Here is a 24,591-nt window from a genome sequence, read left to right as displayed (position 1 = left end):
TTCCTATAAGCTTTATAATAAATAACTAAATTTGCCTTATATGACTGGTTTAATTCTATATTCCAGAATCTTTCCAGGCATTTATCGTTAACAGTGCTTGTTGTTGGCAGGCCCTTTAGCAGAGGGTCAGGTAGTGTGCCCTTTAAATGTCCAGTCCATCAAAGCCTTTACAGGCAAGCAAATTACCAGCATTACAGATACATATATTTCAGGAAACATTTACTTTGCTTCATATGTCTGGGTATTGTATCTTCTCATGGGACTTGTCCCATAAAAGAATACATCATCAAAAGCACTTTTTAAAATTATGGTAGTATTGTGGAGACAAGAGTTGCTAAAAATGTTTTGGTAATATATTGATGAAATGACCACAACTTTAAACTACTACTTACCTCATCAGTATGGGTTTTTGCCTTCACCAGGTGATTACATTACAAGTCTGTGCTTTGACAAAAGATAGTAAAGTTGTATGATTTTATTGAAGTCAAATGTGTTGTGAGATTACATTTGGAAAGATTATATTTGTAAATTGGAAAAATTCTAATCTTCAGATTGTGTAGGAGACTTTTAAAGACTGTGTGTCTGAGAAAAAATTCATTAAAAGTTAAAATCTATAATAGCATAACTCCAACCCCCTACATTTGGGTCAAATATTTCTGGAGATTGCTGCAGAGTTTCCTTTACAGTTCTTTCTTGAGTTTTCTATAGCTTTGCATATATTGATCTTCCTCAGTAATGGCTTCCTTTTCCCCCCTTTCCCTTGCCCTGTTAGGTCCTTTTATTTAGGGGGATAATTTAAATTGGCAAAAATATGCCCATAAATATGTGGGCTGCCTTTTCTGTGGATTACTGGCAACTAAAAACATAAATGAGTATTTATACTAGACAGAAAATGTTACTAATATTACCCTTCAACAATTAAAATAGATGCCCAATTGAAAGTTTCCTAATAAAATTTAATAAATTCCAGATTATTCTTAATGAAGTAATTTATTGTTTATTAAATATTCCTATCCCTAACTTTGTTCTATGCCTATACACAGATGAGCTATAGGACCACTTCTGAACAGGATACGTTGTTATGTCTGTTGTATAAAATGCATAATAAAATTTTATTCTATCATGTCTAATTTTTATACTGGAAATGGTAGAGACAGACTAGGATTTAGGTATAAAAATTGAATGCTGTCTTGAGCATTTACATGATCCGTATGGATTATTACTGATCCAGCCACGTGTGCTATATGTAAGTCTAGAAAATCATGTGGATGTGAACCAGATAATAGACTCAAGTGCCATTCTGCAGGACTACAAAACTGTCTGTAGCAAGTTCTGGTGTTACATCATAATTTCTGGATCATGATCTTAAACCTTTAATTGGTTCCATTTCTCCTTGACTCTTTACTAACAAGTATTCCTGATGGCCTGCAAGTCCATGTTGAAATTTAAAGTTTGAAGTATCCAGATTAAATATGAAATTATTTTACATTAAACAAATATTAAGTACAAAATATCAGTTGTGTAATCATGGTAAAACATAAAACTTTGCTATAAAAGATTTTTAAAGGCTATTTGATTAAAACACTTATTTACTTAAACTCTTTGCTAGAATTTTTTTTAGAATTCAGCATCGGAGGAGGAATGTGACATAATAATGATCGAAAGCCGAAAGTTTAAAAGTTGTGATGCCCTCACATGGTTGGAGGGTTATTCTAGCTTCTAAGGACTGAATGTTGTCCACAAGAGTGTCTCATCAGGTCATAAATTGGTAAGACTTAATGGATTAGATTTTATGTATTATACCTGATGTTATTGTTTGAGATGAATATTTATGAACAAAATGAGCACATTGTATAACTAAGAGTATAGTACTAAATACAAGTTCAAACTTGGAATTTTAAATACTTGGGAGCATGTAATCCATTCAGAATTTCATGAGGCTGAAGGCCGTATCTTTGCAGTGGTGTTTAATAAAGAATCAGTTTAATAAATAGAGTGACATCCTGTGCTATAGTAACATTATTTAAATATTGCTATTGGATCTGCTGTAGATGTTCACACAGTAGTTAAGAGCCCCCAAATACTTCTAGTTATTATCTCAGGAGCTATTTGAGAACTAATATATTAATCTTTTATTGAAAATACAACAGTCTTACATCCTTTTCTTTCATACAGTGTAGTTTAAATTACTTTTATTGCTTCTGGGATTTTATTTTTTTCTTAATAAAAGGTATTTTTCTCCTAGATATCTGTAAAAATAAAGCCAGAAAAATTTTCTCACTTCTTAAGAACCAATATTAAATAAAAACGATAAACCAGAAGTCAATATACTTTTCTGTATATTGAAACATTTCCTTTCAGCATTGTATTCTGTTTGGAAAACAAAATTTTAAACTTGTTTTATAGGCCTTCTTATTTCACTTTGTTTTACACAGCTGTATTTTGTAGGGGACTCTAAGGAAAATACAGTTTAGACTAGACTAGGATAAGATCTTAATCTTCAATCTGAAGATCATCATATTTTGCATATTTGGGTTAAGTTTTATGTCCAAGGTCATACAGTTGTAGAATTAATATGTTCATTAAAGTATGGTTTACATAATCCTGTAAGTGTATCAAAGATTATTTGAAATTATCTAAATAGGCTACCATATCTATTTCTAACTTTATTCTTAACCAGAGGTATGTTAGTCTTCCCCTTACATACATTCTGTCTTTTGAATAATATTCTAAATTGTTTCTGATACGTATTATATGACTGATCATATTATGTAAACTTAAGTTTCTTATAGCAATAATTATAGTCAGTAATAGTCTAGAAGGAAATATAACTAGTAATTCTCCCATATTCTATAAAAATTTTAATTTTTGTATGTTTTCCTTTACAATAGTTCTGCATACCTTGGGTAATTAGAAGAACAATTTCTAATTTCTTTAGTGTAGGTTATCCATCTGTGGTAGTCACTGGATGGGTGAGCCTCAGAGGATCATGTATCTATTTTTGGTAGTCAGTAGATGGGTAGGCCTCAAGGGATCATAAATCCTGTGAAATTTTGAATGGAACTTTATATATGTTCAGTTTTTGGTGAAAGGTTCAGAGCATTTGTCAGATTTCCAAAAGCAGTTGAATAACATTTGTTAGTGAGTGTACCTAAGAGACACAGCCTTGTTACATACCTAACTACATGATGTAGGAAAGAAATTTTTAATGAGTACACTGATTCTGTAATGCTGAATCTTATCCAAGGCTAATTTATTATAAGTGATCATTAGACTGATGGAACAAATCAGAGCCTACTGGCTTTTAGTTAAGAATTTCATACTGTCCATCTCTGTGCTCAAATGTTGATTAGATTTCTCGCCAGAGCCAGAGTAATTTTAGTTTTGCTACTGAGTAGTTACTATGTATCAGGTACTGTGCTACCTATTTTTGGCATGTTATTTAACTTTCACACCTGCTGTACTATGTAGGTAGTATTCTCAGTTTACAGAGAAGGAAATTGAAAGCTTAGATTAGGTGCCTTGCTCATGTCACATAGCCATTAAATGGTGGGCTGAGATTCAAATCTAGCTTTCTAACTGGAACTATGACTCTCAGTTGTATGTTGGTATGCAGAGAATAGTCCTGGAGAACTTAAAGGATAAGGGAGAATTTTATATTTACTGAAGATGTGAATATATAAATTTGATTTCCTTTTAACTTAAGTAGCAATGGGTCACCCTTTATTATAAAACCATCTTTTAAAGCACTTGTCCAAAAAACTAATTTGATAAGTTGCTTACTATTTAAATTATGTATTGCATTAGAAAATAACTTCTATTCACACTTAATGCTTGTGATTATAAGCAGCTATAAATGTATTAGAAGTTTTAGTATTTACTAAAATAGTATTGTACCAAGTGTAACCATTAAAGAACTTACCCTTTAATATTTAGAATTTAAAAATAGCAAACATTGGGAAGCAGTTTAAAAAATTTGCTTGGAACTGCAAATGTTTCTTTGGATAAGGGAATGAATCTCATATAAAACCTCCTACTAAGTGCTATATCAGTTTCCCATTTGCCCTTAGTTGTGAAAAGTTCTATTAAGATACCTCTTCAGTGCTTATTATTAAAACATGTACGCAGCAAAATTTATTTTTTACACTTAGGAATTTTTTTTAATTGAGTACCTACTTTGTGTAAATCCTTTTCTATTGGTTTAACTTTATTCTCAGATGAGCTTCAAATGTTACAACCTTTTCCTATTCTTACGTGTTTGTAATAAAGTTCTAAATAGGACTTTAAGTTAAATCCACAGTAGTAGTACTGCTTAAAACAAAAACAAGTAAAACTAAGAATTTGTTTACTCTTCAGTTAAGTTGAAATAGTCTGCATATCAAATATAAACTTAATTTCTTCAAGATCATGGTTTAAGGTGTACAACAATTTGATAAGTCATCAGAACATGAGAATACTTAAAAGTCTTTTTTTCAATAATATAGTTGAACCCAAGCTTCTTCCAATACCATATTCACCTTTTCAAAATTAAAACATGGAATGTGTGGGAAACAGAGTAAGAACAATCATGCCTAATCCAAGTGTTTAACACAATTACTGTCTTGGTGTTTGCATATCCCCTTCCAGACTTTGAGTACCTATGCAAGCATATCAACAATTGCAATCACAGTTCAGTAGCTTTTAAATAGTTTTTAGTGTTCCTAGTATTTCTCCGATTTGTACAAAGCTGATACTGACATGTCATAGTTTTTTTTTTTTTTTTTTAATTTTTTTAACATTTATTTTTGAGAGATAGAGCGTGAGCAGGGGAGGGCAGAGAGAGAAGGAGACACAGAATCCAAAGCAGGCTCCAGGCTCTGAGCTGTCACCTCAGAGCCTGATGTGAGGCTCGAACTCACAAACCGTGAAATCATGAACTGAGCCAAAGTCGGCCGCTTAACCGGCTGAGCCACCCAGGCGCCCCAAGCATGTCATAGGTTTTAATTCTGTGACTAAGAATTTTGATGTCTCTAATACCATCCCTTCTAGTTTTTCGTTCTGCCTCACTGGTTTCGTCTCAGTCCCCTTGGCAGGATTTGTCTTTCTCTTTGTCCTTTTAAGTATTATTAGTGTCCTCAGGATGCTGTCAATACACTCTTCTCACATTCTTCATCATGCTAAGAACATGTAGATCGTTCTGAGTGTCATCTGTATGTTGTAGGAACCCATCTATATGCTCTAAGCACTCAGACTTGCTACCTAGGCATTTCTTCTTAACATTCAAACTTCTGTGTTCTCCCATAGCCAGTTAATTGCAAAGTACTGCCATGTCTACCTCCTGAGTATTTCTTCAGCCTGTATCTTTCTCATCCCCATTTAGGACATGGTCCTTTCTTATGTGGAAATGTAGAAGCCTTCTAACTGTTCTTCATTATTTTGAGTTTTCTAGCATGGCTAACTGTACCTACTTTTTTTGTGTGTCTTTTTACTTGTGTGTGTGCCCTTCTTTTCTACCCAACTGTGGCACTTCCTTTACTAAACATTCTTTCCTGACCTTAGGTCTTGATAATGTTTCCCCAAAACACCCTCTAAAATCTTGCCTTGTCTTAGCACTTATCACACCTCTAACTTGTCTATCTCTTACACTTACATTCATAAGTTCTGGGTTAATGTTTATTCAATAATGTGTCTCCATAATCAGCATCTGATAAATACATTTAAATCCCTCTGAAATGTAGCATCATAAAATTTAGTAACTGGGAAGAATGCTAGAAATTATACATTATAGGCAAGAGTCAGATGTAGAAACTACATCATCTCACTCCTAAGTTAGTGTTCCTGTGTATTTCATGATATTTACATTTTGGCCCCTATACCTTACTCATACAGGTTATATAGTTAATATAGTATATGTTTAATATGTGCCAGACACTAATGCATTATGTCACCGAATACTGTTGTCTGATCCTATTATTATTCTTTGGAGAGACTGAATAACTTGTGTGAAGTCATATGATAGAGTTAGGATTCAAACCTGGGTATGACTCCAGAGCCAAAGGCTTTGTATTCAATACCACCTCTGAGTTTATCTTCTGAGTCAAGAATTATAAATCTGACTTGGAAGGGAATTTAGTGGTCATTTATGCCAACCTCTTGTCTCAGATATGTCTCCTGTCTATAATACACCTTCTTAGTTATTATCTAGCCTTTGAACGCCTCCAGTGATGTTGATGATGGTGTCCTGGTCTTCTTTCTTTTTACATTTCATATTTAAACATTTTAAAAATTCTTCCTGTAGATCAGAAAATCTAAAATAGGAAGCAGAAAAATCAGATGATTGCCATCACTAAAAGAATTTAGTAAAGAGATTAGGTTCATATAAAAATAAAAGCTGTATTGCATATTCTGAGGAAGCCTTCAAGTGAGAACATTGTCTAGTTTAGTGTTTTCATAGCTGGCATTATCAAGAATATGGGTTCCAATTCATGTCCATAAGTCATTGGTGTTAATATAAATGCATTTCTAAAGTTTTTTTCCAAAAAGAGTAAGAAGACACTGCTTAACATCTTAGAGATCACAAGAATATTTTCCCACTTCATAATTATTCATTCTAGTAAAGATGCCAAGATTTCACAGGACTCCTTTATACTGCTTTGATCCACCAGTGTGTAAAAAAGAGCAAAGTACTATACATCTGAATTGCTTCAGACTCCTGGATCTAGTTCACTTAGAACTTCACTTGTTTGTGAGACATCCTTAAAGGCATGACAATTTGAATGGTCTTCTTTATCTGATCTGACCAAACTTGCAGCAAGCCTTTGGTCTCTTTCCACCTTCAAGGTGACTTTCATTTTTTTTCACTTCTTAAGATTCTATTTTAATTTTCTGTACAGAATGATGTTGGGCAATTGAGAGAACCCACACATGGATATTTATGATGTATAGATTATACAATTAACCCTTTCATTAGGTTCACAAAATTATTTGCCCCAATGTCCATGATTCTAATGTAAAAGATCTTTGTCAAGGTTTTTAGACAAAAGATATTTAAGAGTTTTAAAGTCCACTGTATTTTCCACATAATCTTCTATGAGTGTTGCCATTACCATGATCAGTATATAGAACTACTGCATTTTACTGGCATAATTTTGTCAGAAGTAACCTGAAAGTACGTTGAACTCTAGCTATTCTATTCCTCAAACTTAAACTATTTTTCTACTTGTTTCACTTGTCAATTATATAAAAACTAGTACCCTTTCTTCTTCCTTAGTGAGAAACAGTGAGAGGCAAGGAACCTCACAGAAAAAAGGTTTATTGGCCTTTTGTAAGTTGTCTTAGTCAAGGAAAAAAAAATCCTTAGAAGGCCTATCCATTTTTACTATGTTCCAGGGATACCATTCTCATTAGTTTCTAATATTTAAATGAGTAATTTCTTGGGTTTTTTTTCCTGGCATGATTAGCCCCACATAAGTTCATGCTAACTTAAAAAATACAATTGGATAACATCTTAAATACTATTTTATTCCATCTTTTCTTTCAATTAAATGTTTAATATCAATTTTATGCAAAGTGTTATAATCAGTAGACCCTGCAGATGAACACAGTTCCTCCCTTTACAGTTTAATTCAAGGATAAACATTCAGTAGAGACAACAAAAACAATTATTTATGGAAGAATCAAAGGCATGGAGCCTATTGGCAAGAAAGAAAGAATGCTAAGAGAATGTAGGTGAAGCAGTCCATTTCAGATGACTGTCTCTTAGCACTAGAATGTAAACAAATTTCGGGTCATTAGGTAAGTCTTAGAATTCATCATAAATGATTTTATCCAATTTGAGGTATACAAATGGTTGTAAAATTCTGTCACTTACCATATCTAGATCACAGTATTGTATTTACTGAGAAAAATTCAAGGACCCTTTAGATTTTATATTAGTGCTGTTTATACTTTTCTTCATTGACTTGTCAGAATCTCTTTTTGAATTAAGTAATTCTAAACCAGTGATTCTCAACTAGAGTGATGTAAAGAAGCAAAACAGTACTTGTCCCACTCTTTTGATTTGTTTTCAGTAATATCTAATTGTTGAAATTTCATATAACCCTAAAGGAAAGCGTGGGAGATTTTTAGTTAAGCACTTTTTTTTTAAATTTTATGTTGAAATAAAATCAGTTATATTTATCAGTGGCCTTTGGAAATGTCTCCCACAGTAAGTTAAGAATATTTTTATGCTAAGCAGTCATTAATGTTCAATCCACAGGAATGCTGTGCTTAATAAGTATTGATGATCTCAAGTGAAACAATTTTCTTTAGCATGTATTTTGTGACTGCCTTAAATCTTTAACATTTGACTAATTGAGTACAAAGGAATTTTGTACTCAATTGAGTACAAAGTAAATTTAAGGCATACAAAGTAAATTTAAGGCATAACTAGTATTTCATTCTTTGAGGTGTAAATAAAAAGACTGTTTAATACTAATCATAATTGATTTTTATTTGTACCTCAGTGTTTCTTTTTTTTTTTTTTTTACAAATAGTTTATTGTCAAATTAGTTTCCACATAACACTCAGTGCTCATCCCCAAAGTGCCCTCCTCCATGCCCATCCCCCCTCCCCCCCACATCCATCAGTCCTCAGTTTTTGTCAGCATTCAAGAGTCTCTCATGGTTTGCCTCTCTCCCTTTCCCCCACCATTTCCGCCCTTCTTCTCCCCCTTGTTCCTCCGTCAAGTTCCTCCTAATCCTCCTATACGTGCAAACATATGATATTTGTCCTTCTCTGCCTGACTTATTTCGCTCAGCATAACACCCTCAAGGTCCATCCATGTTGCTACACATGGCCAGATTTCATTGTACCTCAGTGTTTCATTTGTGACCTAAGATACACTGGAATAGTAACCTTTTACACTGTCAGTCCAAATGTATCCAACAGTAGAAGAAACTTTTTTTTTTTTTTTTTTTAGTGTTGGCAAATGTCATAATCATCACAACAGTCCTCTAAGGCAGGTACAACTGTAACTCCATTTTACAGACAAGGAAACTGGTTTTAGTATGTTAACTTGCTGTGATCACCCCACTGGAAGGTGGTAGAATTGGGATTTAAAACAAGCTTGTCTAATTCTGAAACCTGTGCTCTTAAAACCACTTTATTATTCTTTGAGAATTTAGTTTTTTGCTTAGGCAGCTGCTAAGAAGTAAGATATCTTGCCCCCAGAATGAAGTAGAGAGCAAAAGAGAGGTAAGCAAGTGGTAATAAACTGATGACCTAGACACCTTTCACTCTCCTGAGCATATATTTGTAATACTTTATATTTGTTCAAAGTGAGCAATTTTATTTTTTGCTCAAACCCAAGACAATTCAAATTTTTTTTAGTATCCCAATTGTAAAAATATTTATTGATTAAAGGTAAAATAGACCAGAATTTTTCCCTGATACGATATTCTCTTCGTTTTATTAAGAGGTGATGACTGTTCCTTTAGTCTAAACCAGAATAACTTTAAAACTTTGTGATACTCTTATTCTTTAAAAGCTTTGTGATACTTTTATTCTTCCGGGTTTATCCCTGTTTTGAAGCAGTTCATTGATAACCTTCATTTTTATTTATTACTGTCCCTGGACTTTGGGGACAGATTAGGAAGAGACGTATGGTACCAAAAAAAAAAAAAAAAGACTTGTTAATAACCTAGAAACAAAAGCTATGTTTTGGTCAGAAAATACTCAGGGCTAGCCTGATACAATTTTACTTCGTCAAGTATGTTGTCTGTACAATTATGTATGCTTTTTCTAAAAAGCTATTACAAATAACATCTCTGTACCTTCAAGAATTGGGCATAAGTGGAAAGATTAGCTTTAAATGAACAAAATTATCTCTGTTGCTCTTCACTGGTATTTGGCATTTGGTATTCAGGGGGATTGTTTCATTTTCACCCATTTGGTTAGCCCTCATTGAGAACATGAGATTGAGAGGATTTTTTTCAACAAGAACTTATTTTTTGAGAGAGAGCATGCATATGCATGCATGTGTTTGTTGTACAAGTAGGGGAGGGACAGATGGGGAGGGGGAACAGAGAGAATTTCAAGCAGACTTCACGCCCAGCGCGGAGCCCAACATGGGGCTGTATCTCACAACAGCGAGATCATGACGTAAGCCAAAAATCAAAAGTCAGACACTTAGGCAACTGAGCCACCCAGGTGTCCCCAGAGGAACTGTGTAGTTTTTAAAAAATAACAGTATATAGAATAATGGAGATGGAAAAGGCAAATGTGAGGCCATTTAATGAAAGAAATAGCTTTCCCAAGAAGGGTAGTTCTTCCCAAGCACGTCTTCCATTAACTCTTCACCTTCATGCTCTCCGTTGTTTTGGCCCCATTTGTCTTCTCAGTGTTTAATCTCTCACGGTTTTGTGCTACCTGCCACATTCCAGCAGCTCTCAAATCTAGACTTCTCGGCCAGAGATTACAGTTCTAGATCCCTATTTCCAGCAATGTTCTTTTTGTATTTCTCCACTAGAATCTTTACGCCTGAGGTCTCAAAATTCAACAGTCCCAAGTGAAACTTAAATTTCTCTTTTTCTCACCTTTACTCTCAGGTTCCTCTTCTACTCACTCCCTAACCCTTGCCCTCTAAAATCTAACCTTCCTATGACACATTAACCATCTCCCTACTCCTAGTTGCGCCATGCTGAAGAAAACTCCAGCCATTCACGCCATTTTCTTTGTTATAGGTGAATGTCTTTATCATCCCTCTGATCTCACATATCCTCTGTGCTTTGATTGTAAAAACTTTCATTTTCTTCTTTGCTTAATGCCTGTGACCAAGCATTTTGCAGAAATATCCTGATATTTCTTCTCCCCTCTCCTTGCTTCTTAGTTAATGCTTTTTTTTTTTTTAAGATCCATGTTACTATCTTTCTTCTCACCAGCCCCCACCCCCACCACACACATACCAAAAAACCCCACATTCGAAGGTTTCATTAAGTTCCATAAAAACCTTTGAAACAAAATGATGGAGAAAGCCCAAGTGAGAGTAACTTGCCTCAGGACACAGCAAACCAAGGTGAGGCCAAGCTGCAACATGTATGTGCCAATTCCATATCTAGTGATCTTCCCATTGATGGACACATCGTCAAACTTCATATTCTTCCAACTAGTGTTCATTGAGCATTGGACATTGTGCAGAAGAGATAGATGAGACTTTATCATTTTTTATAAAAGTGTCATCTAGAAAGATAAATGTTACTAAGATTGGGCTATATAGGAAGTTAGAGGCCAAGTTTGTTCAAGATTTATGCTCTTTTGGCTCTAAAGGAATTTGGATTACCTAGATGTATGAATTAGATACGAGGCAGCAAGAAGATATGGCGAGTTTAGTTTCAGACTAAAAATGAGAAATGAGATTAATGAATATTTCCCAAATTACTTGTTTTGTTTAGCTAAAATGAAGCATTAACCATGTCCATTAGATCCCAAGGACTACTTTGGGAAAACTCAATTTTGCCATCAAGTGTGGGAAATCGCTTTGGAAGTGATCTAGTACAGCTATCTTATGTTAGAGCTGACAAAAGAGGCCCCAAAGGCAAAGTAGTAAATGATATATTTAGGACTCAAATTCCAGCTATGCAATTTGTGAGTCCAGGCTTCTGTAGCATTCTTTAGAAGATGGCTAACAGCCCCATGGTTAGGTTTTGTATATAGCACATAGAGTTTTGTCTGGTGACAGCTATTAAAACACAGTCTATGGTAGATACCTGATTAGAGCCGTAAGGATAGTGTGGGGCATGACTTACTATACTACTTCCAGAAGAGTTAGAAAACTAGCCTTTTCAGAAAAGAAAATATTTGAGCTAACAGGCGTAAAAGAATGGTAGAACACCCACAGAAATATTTAGAGAATGAGAAACAGTATGAGCAAAGTGTGAGAATAAACCATGGAGAGTCCAGGAGTTTAGGATATCTGGTTTAAAAGTTGAGCAGGCATTTAGTATGGGAGAAAATAATGTAAATGTTGGCATTAGAAATAGTTGGTTCTGATTTTTTGTTTCCCCCATTTTTATGTCCTTGCTGAAGAATTCTGAATTACTTTTAGAAATGTTAGGTGTATTTAGCTATATAAAAAGGTTTTTTATAATAGGTCCCCTGCTGGCTGAAGTTATTCAGTGCTTGTTGGTCTCTGAAATGAAACACAAATATTGAGTGTTTTTTTGTTGTTTTTATTTCCCTTGACATTCTTTTATATCATGTTCTTTCTCTAGTTTTGTTCATTTTCATACACTTGCACCATGAAAATTTCCTTCGGTGTTGAAATTCTTATTTGTTCATAGTCAAGGAATGCTATTGTTAACCTTTTAAAGAATTGATCTCTACTGCAAATGACTGCTAAACATAGTCCCTTCCCTGGAAGGTTTTTTGTTAATCTTTATCCTTTTCCTAACATGCCTGAAGGATACTTTTGAACTTTTACATGTTTTTAATGTCCTCATTCATATTAAGAATTTTTTAGCTTTTCTCTTTTTATTTAAATTTTCTATCTTTCTAGGAAAGATCATCCTTCAGATCAGTACTGAAAAACAGATCTTTTGTTAAATTAAGGTAGAATTTAATAACCAGTTGTAATGTTTTTAGAAGTTGGTTAACAGCTTCTATTTCAGCAACTAAAAGAATGGTTTTAGAATATCTAGAATGAATATACTGGACTACATCCACTTTATTCCCTTTGAGTATAATCACATTATTTTTGTTAAGGCATTCTAGCTATACCTAAGTTGGCAACATTTGAAATCTTTTCTAATCTCTCCTTTTTTACTCCTGTGTGCCAGTGTACATCTCAGTCTAGATAATTGTGAGTCATAGACTGGCTTCCCAGTCTTCAGAAAGCAAATTGAAGTAATCAGAACTATAGTGTCAGATTTTTAATTTGGGCTTAAGCCACTTTGCACTAATGGATTATGGTATCATCAGGTAACCTATTGCTGCTGTGTAAATAGTGCATTGAAATCTCTTTAAAGAGAACGTGCTCTAAATGTAAGCACTCCAACATTAGAGAAAATGCCACCCTCCTCCTACCCCTTTCTCACACCCTTTCTTATTTCATTCTGACTCAAAGGAAGAAAATAACTTTTTCATCCTGTCAAACCTTGCCTAATGTTAGTCTAATAAACAATAACTAGTGCATAAACTCATTTATCTTAAGTAGATATGATTTTACATTTAAGCATTTCATTTGAAATAATAGAATATTAAGCTGTCTTAGTTTATTTGGAATGTTTGAATTATAGTACTAAAACTGCTGTGCATCTTTCACTTTTGTATTATTCTCCAGGCATATATACTCCCAGACTAAATTTTTGCATCTTCTATCTTAAGTGTTTTAATAGAAAGAATTTTAGTTTGGTTAGTTTTAAAATTGTTTGTTAGAGTGGCTTTACAAGAAAAAGTTACCAGAATTTTTATGCTTAATACTAAAATAATTCCCTCAAGATGTCCTTACTTGGAAGTGTAAAGAGATCTGGAAAAAGAAGGTAAAGTTAACATTAATCTTATCTATACCTTCTCTGGAATGTACTTTTAAAGTAACATTTTTATTATATAAAGTTTTGTGTAGCCTATAATATCAAAAAAATGTTTATCACAGACTTTTTTTTCTTACCAGAATCACTTTGAACAGAAACAACTATACTAGGAGTTATAAACATCATTCACATCATATATCTAAGTGATTATAATTCACCATAAGCCAAAGAAATAAATTTGACAAATCAAAAATATGACTTTTATTGATTTTTATTTTGAATGTTGAACATAGTACCTATCTTCTGGAATGAAGTAGTTCTTAAGGAAAATAGAGTTGTTGGCTCTCCTTCCCTCCTTTCTCCCTTTTCTGTTTCCTGTCTGCCATTTGTTCATGTCTTGAGTTCACACTGTACAGGGTAAAAACTCTTCTGTGCGTCATTTTCGTCTTGGAATGTGTTGTTGTTTTGCTTTGTTTTGTTTTTGAGTACTGTCCAAAGTGCAATGAAAGTATCTTCCATCTCTGTCCCCCATCTGCCTGCCTTCCCAGATAACCACTTTCTTAGTTTGTGTGCACAAACTTCCAGTTTCTTTATGCATATACAAGCAAATACTGTATCTATATCTATATCCCCCTCACACAACTGATAATATACGTACATCTGCACCTACCTTCTTTGAAAGATCTCCAGGATACCTTGTTCCCATCTGAGTACACAGAAAAACATCTTTATGGGGTCTTTTTTATAGATGAGTAATATTCAGTTGAATAGATGGCTATACCATGATTTTCGTTTCCTGTTGGGAATTAGAAATCTTGATGTTATAAACAGTGCGATAATGAGTAGCTTTGTAAATATATTATTTCTCATGTATGTAAAAATATCTATAGGATACTTTCGCACATATAGGATTGGTGACTCAAAAAATAGAGAGAGGGAGTGTGTGTGTGTGTGTGTGTGTGTGTGTATAAAATTGTGATATAACCAAATTGCTCTCTATAAGGGCCATACCAGTATATGGCTTACATCACTGTATTAGAAGACCCATTTCGTACCGCTTAACTCACAGTGTATTAAATTTTAATGTTTGCCAGGCTGTTTAGGGTATCAGATTGTAGTTTTAATCTGTATTTTTATTATGAATGACATCTTGAGTTTTTTTCATGTCTTTTAAACTGTCCATGTGAAATCTACCCATTTTTCTAATTGGGATTCTAGTCTTACAGATTTGTAGAAGTACTTTATATTTTAGTGAAATTATTGAAGGAGTTTTTTATTTTTCTGTATATTGAGGCATCCCACTTCTCTCTCCCATTCCAAAGTATTAGAGAAGTTCTTCCTAAAAAAAAAAATTTTTTTTAAAGACCAGTAATACAGATGATATGGTTGACTCTGGACAAAGGGGGGTCTGAGGTAGGAGAGAGACTTTGTATTAATTGCATATATATTCTGAATTTATTTTTTACCCTGTGCATGTATCTTTTATTTTGAAATAAATATAGATTCATAAGAGATTGAAAACAAAAAGTACAGGGAGGCCTCATGTACCTCTTAACCAGTGGTATGTGTCCTGTCCCCCTGCTCCCTCCTGCGGTGGTAACATCTTGCATGACTATAGCACCAAAGCCTGGAAATTGACATTGGTACAATCCACAGCATGTATCCTTTTTTACTCTTTAAATATTCATTTCTGGCCAGGAGTTTGACCTTAAAGTAACTAGATGAATGTAAAATATGCTAAGGACATAATTGGTTTTTGTAGATGCTAATAACAAATATCTTTATATAAATATATAACTGAGTTTTTAATTATTCTTTGATAAAACTTTTTTGCACCATTGTAAGACTGGTTACTTGAGAAAAACAAACATTTATTTGTGAGTAGTCCTTTTACCTGCTTGTGTAGCATGAATAATAGCTTTTATCATGCATAAATATCACTTATTTTATGTTTTAATAAAAATCTTCATTGGGCATTTTGTGAATTCATGAAATTAAATGGATTTTTTATATTGATAGCTTATGGTCAGTAATTAGAATACATACAATTTTTTAGTTCTTAGCTTAATTTATTGTTAACTTTGATAGTTTTATTCCTAACCACAGAAGTTTGTATTTGGCCATAGAGTAAGTTTACATGAATTTTATCTATTTTGGCTTTTTCAGAAGGAGAATTGTTATTTGCTCTTAAGTGTTAAGCTGTAAATATTTTTTTAAATTCCTCTTATGTGACGTATTTTTTTCTCTTAACTTTCATGGTGTACATTCATTAGATGTGTTTTTTGCAATCAGCAATTTGATTGTTTTCTTTCTAAAAAAATACAAATACCTATTTCTTAGAAAAGAGGCCAGATGTCACCTAGGTTAGAATTAATCCATTTTAGTAGTAATGATGATATTTTAGAGCTTATTGGTAGAGGAGTGGAGGTGAAGGTTGCAGATTATTTACTGGAAACAGTACCTGATTCTTGAGGACTAGCCTCTAAGAAAGACTTGTTGCTTCTACTAGGGAGTTTATGAAGAATCATTACCTTGTTTGGGTTAGAGGGCTTGAACATAACTACATCAGATTTGCCAACTCAGTCCAAGAAGTTCTTTTAAAAGATTTGGTTTTATAATTAGGGGGATTCCGGTAGTGGATTTTTAATTGGGATTGTGGCTCAACACAGAAAGTTAGAAGGTCTTTTAGCAAAAGAAGGTAATTCTCTAAATAACTTTCTGCATATAGATCAATGAGTTTAACATATCTTCAGCTTTCTAACAAAGGAAAAGACCATTTTAGTTCTTAGTAAATAGGTAAACTATATTGACTGTCTTGAGATCACTTGAGTTTTCCAAGAAGTTACCTCCCTTGTTCTCAGAGCTCAACTTCTTTTAGGAATGTGCTAGACTAGATAAGATAAATGTAGTATTATGCACATAGTTTAATCTTTGGATCCATGCATATGCTTTCACAAATGACATTTGGTAAATAGTCAAAGCATTTATAATATACAACACAGAAAAAAGTCTGTTAATAGTTGCTTATTCCTATTCACACAGTCAAGGTAGGAAAAGCATGTGTTTAGACATTGTCTATCTACATTTCAGTTCTGTCTGTAGCATTGTATCTTTGAGTAAGTTACTTGGCCTCAGTTTCCTCAACTGTAAAATGAGATTGTTTCTCAAGCTTGCAGTAAGGACTCACTGAAGTTAATGTATGCCTCCTTGGGCAGTCTTTTAAGTGTTCTTTTTTTCTACCTTGTTGGTTTGTTAATTAGCATTTATGCTGAGGGGAGAACAGAAGAAAGGCAAAGTGGTCAAAATGTAAGAGAAGAAATTCCTCTAATTTTATTTTAAACAAGTAGCCATGATGTCTCTGCCCACATTAATAAAGATAAAGAAAAAAGTTGATTTCTCATAAAGAATTGTATAAAAGTGAGATCCAGTTAGCCTAATTTTCCTTCATGGATTTTAATTCTTTAGAGAGGAGAGACTGGAGATGATTTGTACAAAGTCACTGAGCTGAGAGCATGAATGAAGCAGTTAGCCTTTTAAGAAAGATGAAAACATAGGGAACTTGTGAAGCCAGAGGTTCATATCTGGCCTCTTCTCAGTAAGATTGCTAAGTGATCTATTGTGATAAGAGCAAGGAGGCCTGGGAAGAAAAGCTGTGGTGTGGGGAGCCAGTTGGGATGAATTTAAATATGAACATCATTGAGCCAGGCTATCTTGCTCTACCTTTGATACATTGAGTTTTATTTTTCCTGTGAATGTAATTCTAATTTATTTAAACACTAAATTCAGGGGCTCCTGGCTGGCTCAGTCAGTAGTGCTTGTGACCCTTGATCTCAGGGTTGTGAGTTTGAGTTCCACATTGGGTGTAGATAGAAATTACTTAAAAATCTATAAAATCTTAAAGAAAAACACCACTAAATTCAAGCTCATTCCATTCTTTGGGGGTAGGGGGGTGCTGTAGTTCTAGGGAGAAAAATCATCATATAAAATATAATATAGCCATGCTTGTTATCTTTTTCCCCACCATTCTATATTTATGTCCATTTCCTCCATACCCACAAATTTTAATTCATCTAATAAATACTAATCATGATATGTTTTTATTCTAAAAGAGTGACCCATAGCCAATAGTTTCTTTTTAAAAATTATCCCTTTATATAGCACTTAGAGTTTACCAGAATAGTTACAAAGTCTTGGGAACTTAAGTTAAATTGGTTAACCATCAAGTTATAGTGTGGTGAATGTAATTATAAAAAATAGAAGACAAGACATAATACTTCAACATTAGTTAAAGGAAGCAAATGAAGTAAAATTTTTCATTCTGCTTCTGTTTCTGCTTCTGAAACGATCAGTTTTATTTTTAAGAATCTGAAGCCAAAACCACTGTGTTGACTTTGAATATGGTAGAAAACACTTGTTACCCTCATTGAAATAATAGCCTTAAACCATTTTCAGGGATCTTGAAATAGAATATTATTTAAGACTATTATATTGATATCTCTATTAAAAATCAGTTTCTCAGTCTTTAGTTTCTATCAGTCATCTGGAGGAGTTGTTAAAATAGATTTCCTGGGTTCCACCTCAAGAGTATATAATAAGTAGGTCTGGGGTAGACCCAAATGTTTACATTTCTAACAAGTTCCCAGATGATGCTGATACTGCTGGTCCAGTGACTATACTTTGAGAATTACTGATTTATTCAAACTCAGAATATTTTAATGGCTTTCTGATATAAACCAGTAATTGTTTCAAATATAATTGCTATCATATTTACTCTTGAAGTATGCATTTGAGCTCTTATGTGCCACATGCTGAATTTACTTCTTCACAGAGGTGAAAGATACAGAACCTCTCTGAGTTTTCTGAAGGAACTTAGTCTGATAGGAGTGAACAATGGTAGTGTTACTTAAGCTCATTTAATCCTCACAGAGGAGTTTTATGAATTGGACTACATATTTTAGATGAAAAACCTGAGGTCTAGAAAGGTTAAATAATTTTCCAGAATTCACACAATGAGTGTGTGGAGGAGCTGGAGTTTGCTATTCTGCTTTCCTGGTTATGCAGTATAAAAAGTTTGTGAAGATTGTTGAACCACAAGAGAGATGGAGTCAGTGGTTCTACCTTAGGGAACCAGGAGGCATTACAGAAGAAGCGGCACTGGAACAAGTGAAAGGTAGCCAGATGAATTGGAGCCATGAGCATTTGCAGCTGAGGGAGCAGCTCTGCAAAGCCATGGAAACAAGAGAGTTTCACAGACTGTGAATAGTTATGTACAACATAACACAATATAGGCCAGATGGAGTGTGAGAAGAAAGGAAAGGGGCAGGGGTCAAAGTCATGAAGGGTAAGAAGTTTTGTATTCCAGATTAAGAAGTTTTAAAAACAGAATTAGTTTTTTAAATTATTTCTCTTGTAACTTTCATCTTTGTAAACCATTGGTTCTCAAAGTATGTTCTGTCAGGTAGCAGAATCAGCATCACCTGGAAACTTGTTAGAAATCTAAGCTCCTGGGCTCCACCCCAGACCTTCTGAGTCACTAATTGAGGTCAAGCCCAGCAGTCTGTTTTAAGAAGTCCTCTGGATGACTGGTGTGTACTAAAGTTTGAGAACCACTGCCATAGGTTATAGAATTCTTTAAAAACAGCCTTCAAAATAGCGAGACTGCTGTAGTGATAGTAATTGTGTCTGTGACTGATTTATTTCTGTTTAAGTACAATGGTTAACAAAATTGGGATATTAATATCTTTTAATATTAAGGGACACATATCATCATATCTATTTATACTTTGTAGATTTATTCCTCCATGGCTGTAAAAGAGGTCTGAGTCAGGATTAGAGCTTATTATATCAGCAAAGAATAGGATGATAATTATTCCTTAGCCTAAGGGAATGGTTTGAAAACTTACTGATGTTATTTTAATCATGAAAAAAAGAAGTAATAAACCCTTTTTAGGGGGTAGGGTTTATTTTTTGTTTTGCTTGCTTGTTAATATGTAAAACTGGTGTTAAAGTTAGCACTGAAGGTGTTCTATTTAAAACAGATGTGTTTAAAGACTTGCATGTATTCACATCAAGAATTGACTATAAACCAATTCATTTTTTGCTTGACATAGAAATAAAAAAATATAGAAAGTACAATCTAGGATGCTCAGACAGACTGTATTCTAAATGCCTGGCACTGTCTTTTTGCAAACTGTAGGCAGTATTTGGTGAACATATCCAAATGGTGTATGAACTGAACTTAATTAACACTGAAGCTTTATGGTTTATATAATTATCCTATAGTTTATAGTTACATATATCCATACTTTGTTTTCAAGCTCTCTACAAGCATTTAAAGCCTAACCTGTATAGTTATTTATTAATAATCTATATATTTCTAGTTATTAGGTCTGCAGAAGCCCGTTTTCATCTTAGAAATAGCAGCAGTAAGAAGTGAAGGAGTATGCTGTAATTAATGTGGTTAATGCTCAGATAAACAAGCTTAATGTTTTCATGTACTGATTCACTTTCAAGGATTTGGAAGTAGGAAGTCCACTGAGGCGTTGACAAGAACCTGTTCATTTTACAGATGAGCAAAGAGGTCCAGGGAAGTTAAATACTTGATTTGCTGATTGTCACACAGGTAGTGAGTAGCAGAACCAAGATTATAACCAAACCTACTTGGATTACAATATAAAAAGCACCACTACGTAAGATGGGATATTTCTGCGCCTCAGTCTGATAGAACATTGAGGGCCTACGTCATCTAAAATAAAAGTGTTCAAATATATATGCATCTGAATTTTCTTAGCTAGGGTATACTTTATGAAGAGTTACTTTTACAGAGTTTTTTATCAAAATTGTTTAAAGACCTTTTTGTATTGTTAAAGTAGATTAAAATGTCAGATTTGTCTTTACATGAAAATCTAAAAACTGTTCTTCAAAATTTACAAAAATACCAAGAAAAGAATATAGATCTTTACTATTCTTACTAGTTAAAGAGGACAATTATTGAATCTTCTGTATAATTATCATACAAATGCTAAGGTGATAGTTGAACTTGGCATATATTTACCAGCTAGACTACTTCAAACTATTTCCAGGAAAAACTGGTCTAAACCACATATCTTAATAGGTGATATCTACCAGCCAGTAACCTACAGTCAAAGTATGTATGTAGATTTGCCAGAGTGTTGAGATCGGTGTTAACCAGCCCTGCAAATATCATTTGCCCAAAGGCCCTTTAGAAGCCACTGCTAAATGTTTTTAAACCAGAATTAAAATCTATAGAGGAAAAATCATCATCTGAATTTTAGTACAGTAAGTGACTGCTGAAATTTCCACGTGAAAGTCAATTAGAATATATAGTTGGTAAATGAAGAAGTTTAAAAGATGTGGAGATTGTAGTGCTCATTCAAAATGTATCCTTTTAAAAGTTGACTGAGTTAACTCCTGAATAGGAATTTAAAGTAGCGTGTGTATGTCATAGAGAAATTAGAAATGTGGGAACTACAAAGGATTTTTAGAAGTCCTCTATTGAGAATCCCTCATTTTCAGAATGAGAGCTCTGAGTACGGAAATTATGAAAATAGACTTTTAAGTTATTTTATTTTGGGTTTTAAGTAAAACAGATGTTTTTAACTGTTTTAAGAGTTGTAAAGGAGGTTACATTTTTTAGAATAATTTAATGAAATATTCTGATTTTTTCCAGTGCATCTGGGGGAGGTGGTGTAGCCATTGACAACAAAATAGAACAAGCAATGGTAAGTAACAGTTAATAGTTCTCTCATTTCATAGGTTGTTCGTTGCAGGAGGCAGTTGGTTTTTATCAATTCTAAGAAACACCTAATTTCTTTAAACCAAGATGACCCAAGTATTTTTTTGGATAATGACATTTAATTGAGGATGCTGAAATACTGAGAATTTTTAATCTAGAAATACCAGTGGAGTTAATATTTCCCCCATTTGAACATCTCACATTTCATGCATTACCACTGATCAATCAGGGCCATAATCACAATGCATTATGTGCCCTCAAATATTTCAGCATCAAAAACAGTTTATTGACTAAAGAATGTTAAAATGAAAATTTCAGCTAGAAACCTTCGTCATCCATTTATAGATGCTGTTTTGCTTATCTCTAATGATAGACCTGTTCTTGTTGAACCAGTGTCTGATTTCTGTTATTACTATCAGTTTTTTTGTTCCATTAAAAGTTACTCTGCTCATGTTCTATAAAATATTTTGATTCAAGTTTATTAAAATTATAGACTGTAAATAAGGACCATTAGTCTCAAATTATTTTTCTGGAAGATTTTAGAGTTGGAACTTGTAGGCCAACTTATCTTAAAGAAGTACTAGATCTAGTTAAATATCAGTTAAGTATCCTTTGTTTTTTTGGTCTAACATCTAAGCATGTGATTTTAAGCTTTTTTTTTTTTTTTTTTTTTTTTTTTNTAGATCTAGTTAAATATCAGTTAAGTATCCTTTGTTTTTTTGGTCTAACATCTAAGCATGTGATTTTAAGCTTTTTTTTTTTTTTTTTTTTTTTTTAATTTTAAGCTTATAGTTGACAACTTAAGGAGCCTAGTGTTTTTGGAAATCACTCCAGACTTTGAAAAGAAATCCTGGGCTAGCTGCCTAGTTGGAAACTGGATTTTTTCCACTCTCCTCTCCCTTAGGGCCAGTCAAGATACAGTTAGAAACATTAAAAACAAGAGAAGAGAACTAATATAAAAATGCCTCATGTTTATAAGGCACCAGATAGGCCAGAACCAAATAGCAACACCTTTCCCTTATATTCTTTTTGACATTACTAATTTTGTTTTTCACAGGATCTGGTGAAAAGCCATTTGATGTATGCAGTAAGAGAAGAAGTGGAAGTTCTAAAGGAACAAATAAAAGAATTAGTTGAAAGAAACTCTTTACTTGAACGAGAAAATGCACTGTTAAAATCTCTTTCAAACAATGATCAATTATCCCAACTCCCTGCCCAACAGGCCAATCCTGGTAGCACTTCTCAACAGCAAGCAGTGATAGCACAGCCTCCGCAGCCAACGCAACCTCCACAGCAGCCGAATGTCTCCTCAGCATAAAGCTCTCTTGCCTCATTAAGAAAAAACTGAAAGCAATCTATCCTTGTGTGCCACTGGTATTCTTTCCACTTTAAACGAAAGCAAGTAGCCATGCTTCGGTTGTGTGTTTGGCCTTTTCAGTATTAGACAATCATCCTACAGGAGCTTTTCCTCTCTTTGAGATGTCATGCAGCGCTGTTGATGTCCAGTTTTATGTCATCAGTACACAAGGAGAATAATAGGTGGGGTTTATTAAAGCAAGCAAAGTCTGCATTTTACCTGGTGCGCATGAGTGGGGTCTTTTAAGAGCTTTGGTGGCTCTCCCGTGTTTCCTATTACCCACGGATTTACCCTGAGCCTTCCTCACACGTTATAAATAACAGTTCATCTAAAGAGCCACTTTTCTTTCAATATCAGTAACATTTGCCTACGTAAGTTTTCATTTATTTGTGTTTTATTTATTACAGGGCTGCTATTTTCATAATGTACATGAACAATGTCACAGAACTTTTTTAATTTTTTGAATAATTATAAGTATCAGTAAAGGATTTGAAAGACAGGATTGCATTTAGTAGATAAAACGTTTAGGCAATAATTGAACAAAAGAATCCTGGCATATTTCTAACACTAATGGCAATTTACCTTCGGTATTTATTTTCAGTAGTAAAGACCCAGCTTGAATGTAAATTTTGTATAGTGTAAGTATGAAGAACATAGTGCAACTGTACAGGTAGTCACCAGTTATTGTGATATAATAAATAATTGGGCTATTTTGATGAAGAAAACTTTGTTCATTTGTTTCTACTTTCTAATAGAGAAATTGCCACGATTCCTCTGCTTTTTGACATTTCGTATGACTTTCTTTTTTCGGGTGGGAATAAAAAGCTGTGAAATTGTTCAACCTACTTTGTAACCAAAGAAGCAAAGCTGTGTAATGGAGTTTTTTTTTATAATGCACATTCTTTATGTATTTTTATTTAGTGTTTTCTCGGTCACAATTTTCTTTGCTGTCTAGCATGATCTGCATGACCTATAATCTTTGAACCACTTTCGTACCTCATGTTTTTATCCAGCACTCTTATTGTAATATGTACTAGTCTGTGAACAATGTCAAATAAAAGAGAACGAACAGGTAGTATGGTGGAGCTGAGCTAGTGTACTATACACTAGTTGTAAAAACAAAAACAAAAAAAAAATGAAGTGAGCCATCTTTTGTTCATTTAAAATGGTGTTTTGAATTTCGTATGCAGAAAACGTTTTGTTACATTGCAGATTTTAATGTATTTAATAAATGCAACATGCAGATTAAGTGCAGTGTATACTGAGTATTTAAATTAAAATGTACATTTCATAAATACAGTTTCAAGAGAAAGCATCATTTTGTGTATACTAACACATTAAGTGTATGTCAGAAATTGATGTATAAGTATATATTTTAACACATTTTCTGGAATTAAACTGCAGTTTTGTTGAAATATTTGGCTCTATATGTGTTCAAAATTTAATTTGATTAGATTTGTATTTTCACAGTTGAGGATATTCCTTAAATGAAAACCTGTGTTATTAATGATTTAATGATAGTTCTTAAATTTTCAAAGTAAAATAATTTAAAGAATGCAAGAATGGTGAGCAATATTTGTACTCAAGATTCATATTATGTCAGTGACATTTGAGTAAGAAATCCTTGTCTACCAAAACTTTTACTTGAATTCAGAAAGGTGCCTGTAGAAAACTTAACATGCTCTGTGTCTATAGCCAGCTAGCTAATCAGGAGTTAATGAGAACCAGTAGTCAGCTCTCCATGTTGTTAAAAGAGGATAAATAAGTGTTCTTTATCTATTTAAAATTAAAATGTCATCAGATTTAGCCACAAACTAAATGCATAAAGTTGAGGTGTATGTGGGATTACCAAATATTTTATATTCTAGTTGTGCTGGAGGATATATTGTTGAATATAAACAAAATTTTAATGTTAAGGAATAATATGAGAACTAAGGAACTAGGGACATATGCTTGAGAAGCATCCTGTAGGCGTGGAGCAAGACTTTTAAGTA

General features: G+C 33.5%; 1 protein-coding gene across 4 annotated transcripts in view; it reads left to right on the top strand.

Moving 5' to 3' along the window:
- The window catches only part of TSC22D2 (TSC22 domain family member 2), a 48,111-nt gene extending 24,265 nt beyond the window's left edge, over positions 1-23,846 (top strand). For 2 of the 4 annotated variants that reach the window (XM_039241009.1, XM_039241008.1), the window contains 2 exons: positions 21,175-21,226; positions 22,298-23,846. In XM_039241009.1, the coding sequence (XP_039096940.1) occupies positions 21,175-21,226; positions 22,298-22,558 (313 nt within the window). In that variant the 3' untranslated portion in view covers positions 22,559-23,846. Of the gene's footprint in view, positions 1-1,609; positions 1,769-21,174; positions 21,227-22,297 lie in introns of all 4 variants that reach the window. The other 2 variants (XR_005529997.1, XR_005529998.1) reach the window with 2 other exon arrangements.
- The last annotated feature ends 745 nt before the right edge of the window (positions 23,847-24,591 follow it).

Source organism: Hyaena hyaena, unplaced genomic scaffold (genome assembly GCF_003009895.1).
Source record: "Hyaena hyaena isolate Hyena2069 unplaced genomic scaffold, ASM300989v1 scaffold_186, whole genome shotgun sequence".
Classification (NCBI taxonomy): domain Eukaryota; kingdom Metazoa; phylum Chordata; class Mammalia; order Carnivora; family Hyaenidae; genus Hyaena; species Hyaena hyaena.
The sequence above is the reverse complement of the archived record's forward strand: the minus strand, read 5'-3'. Positions and strand labels throughout refer to the sequence as shown.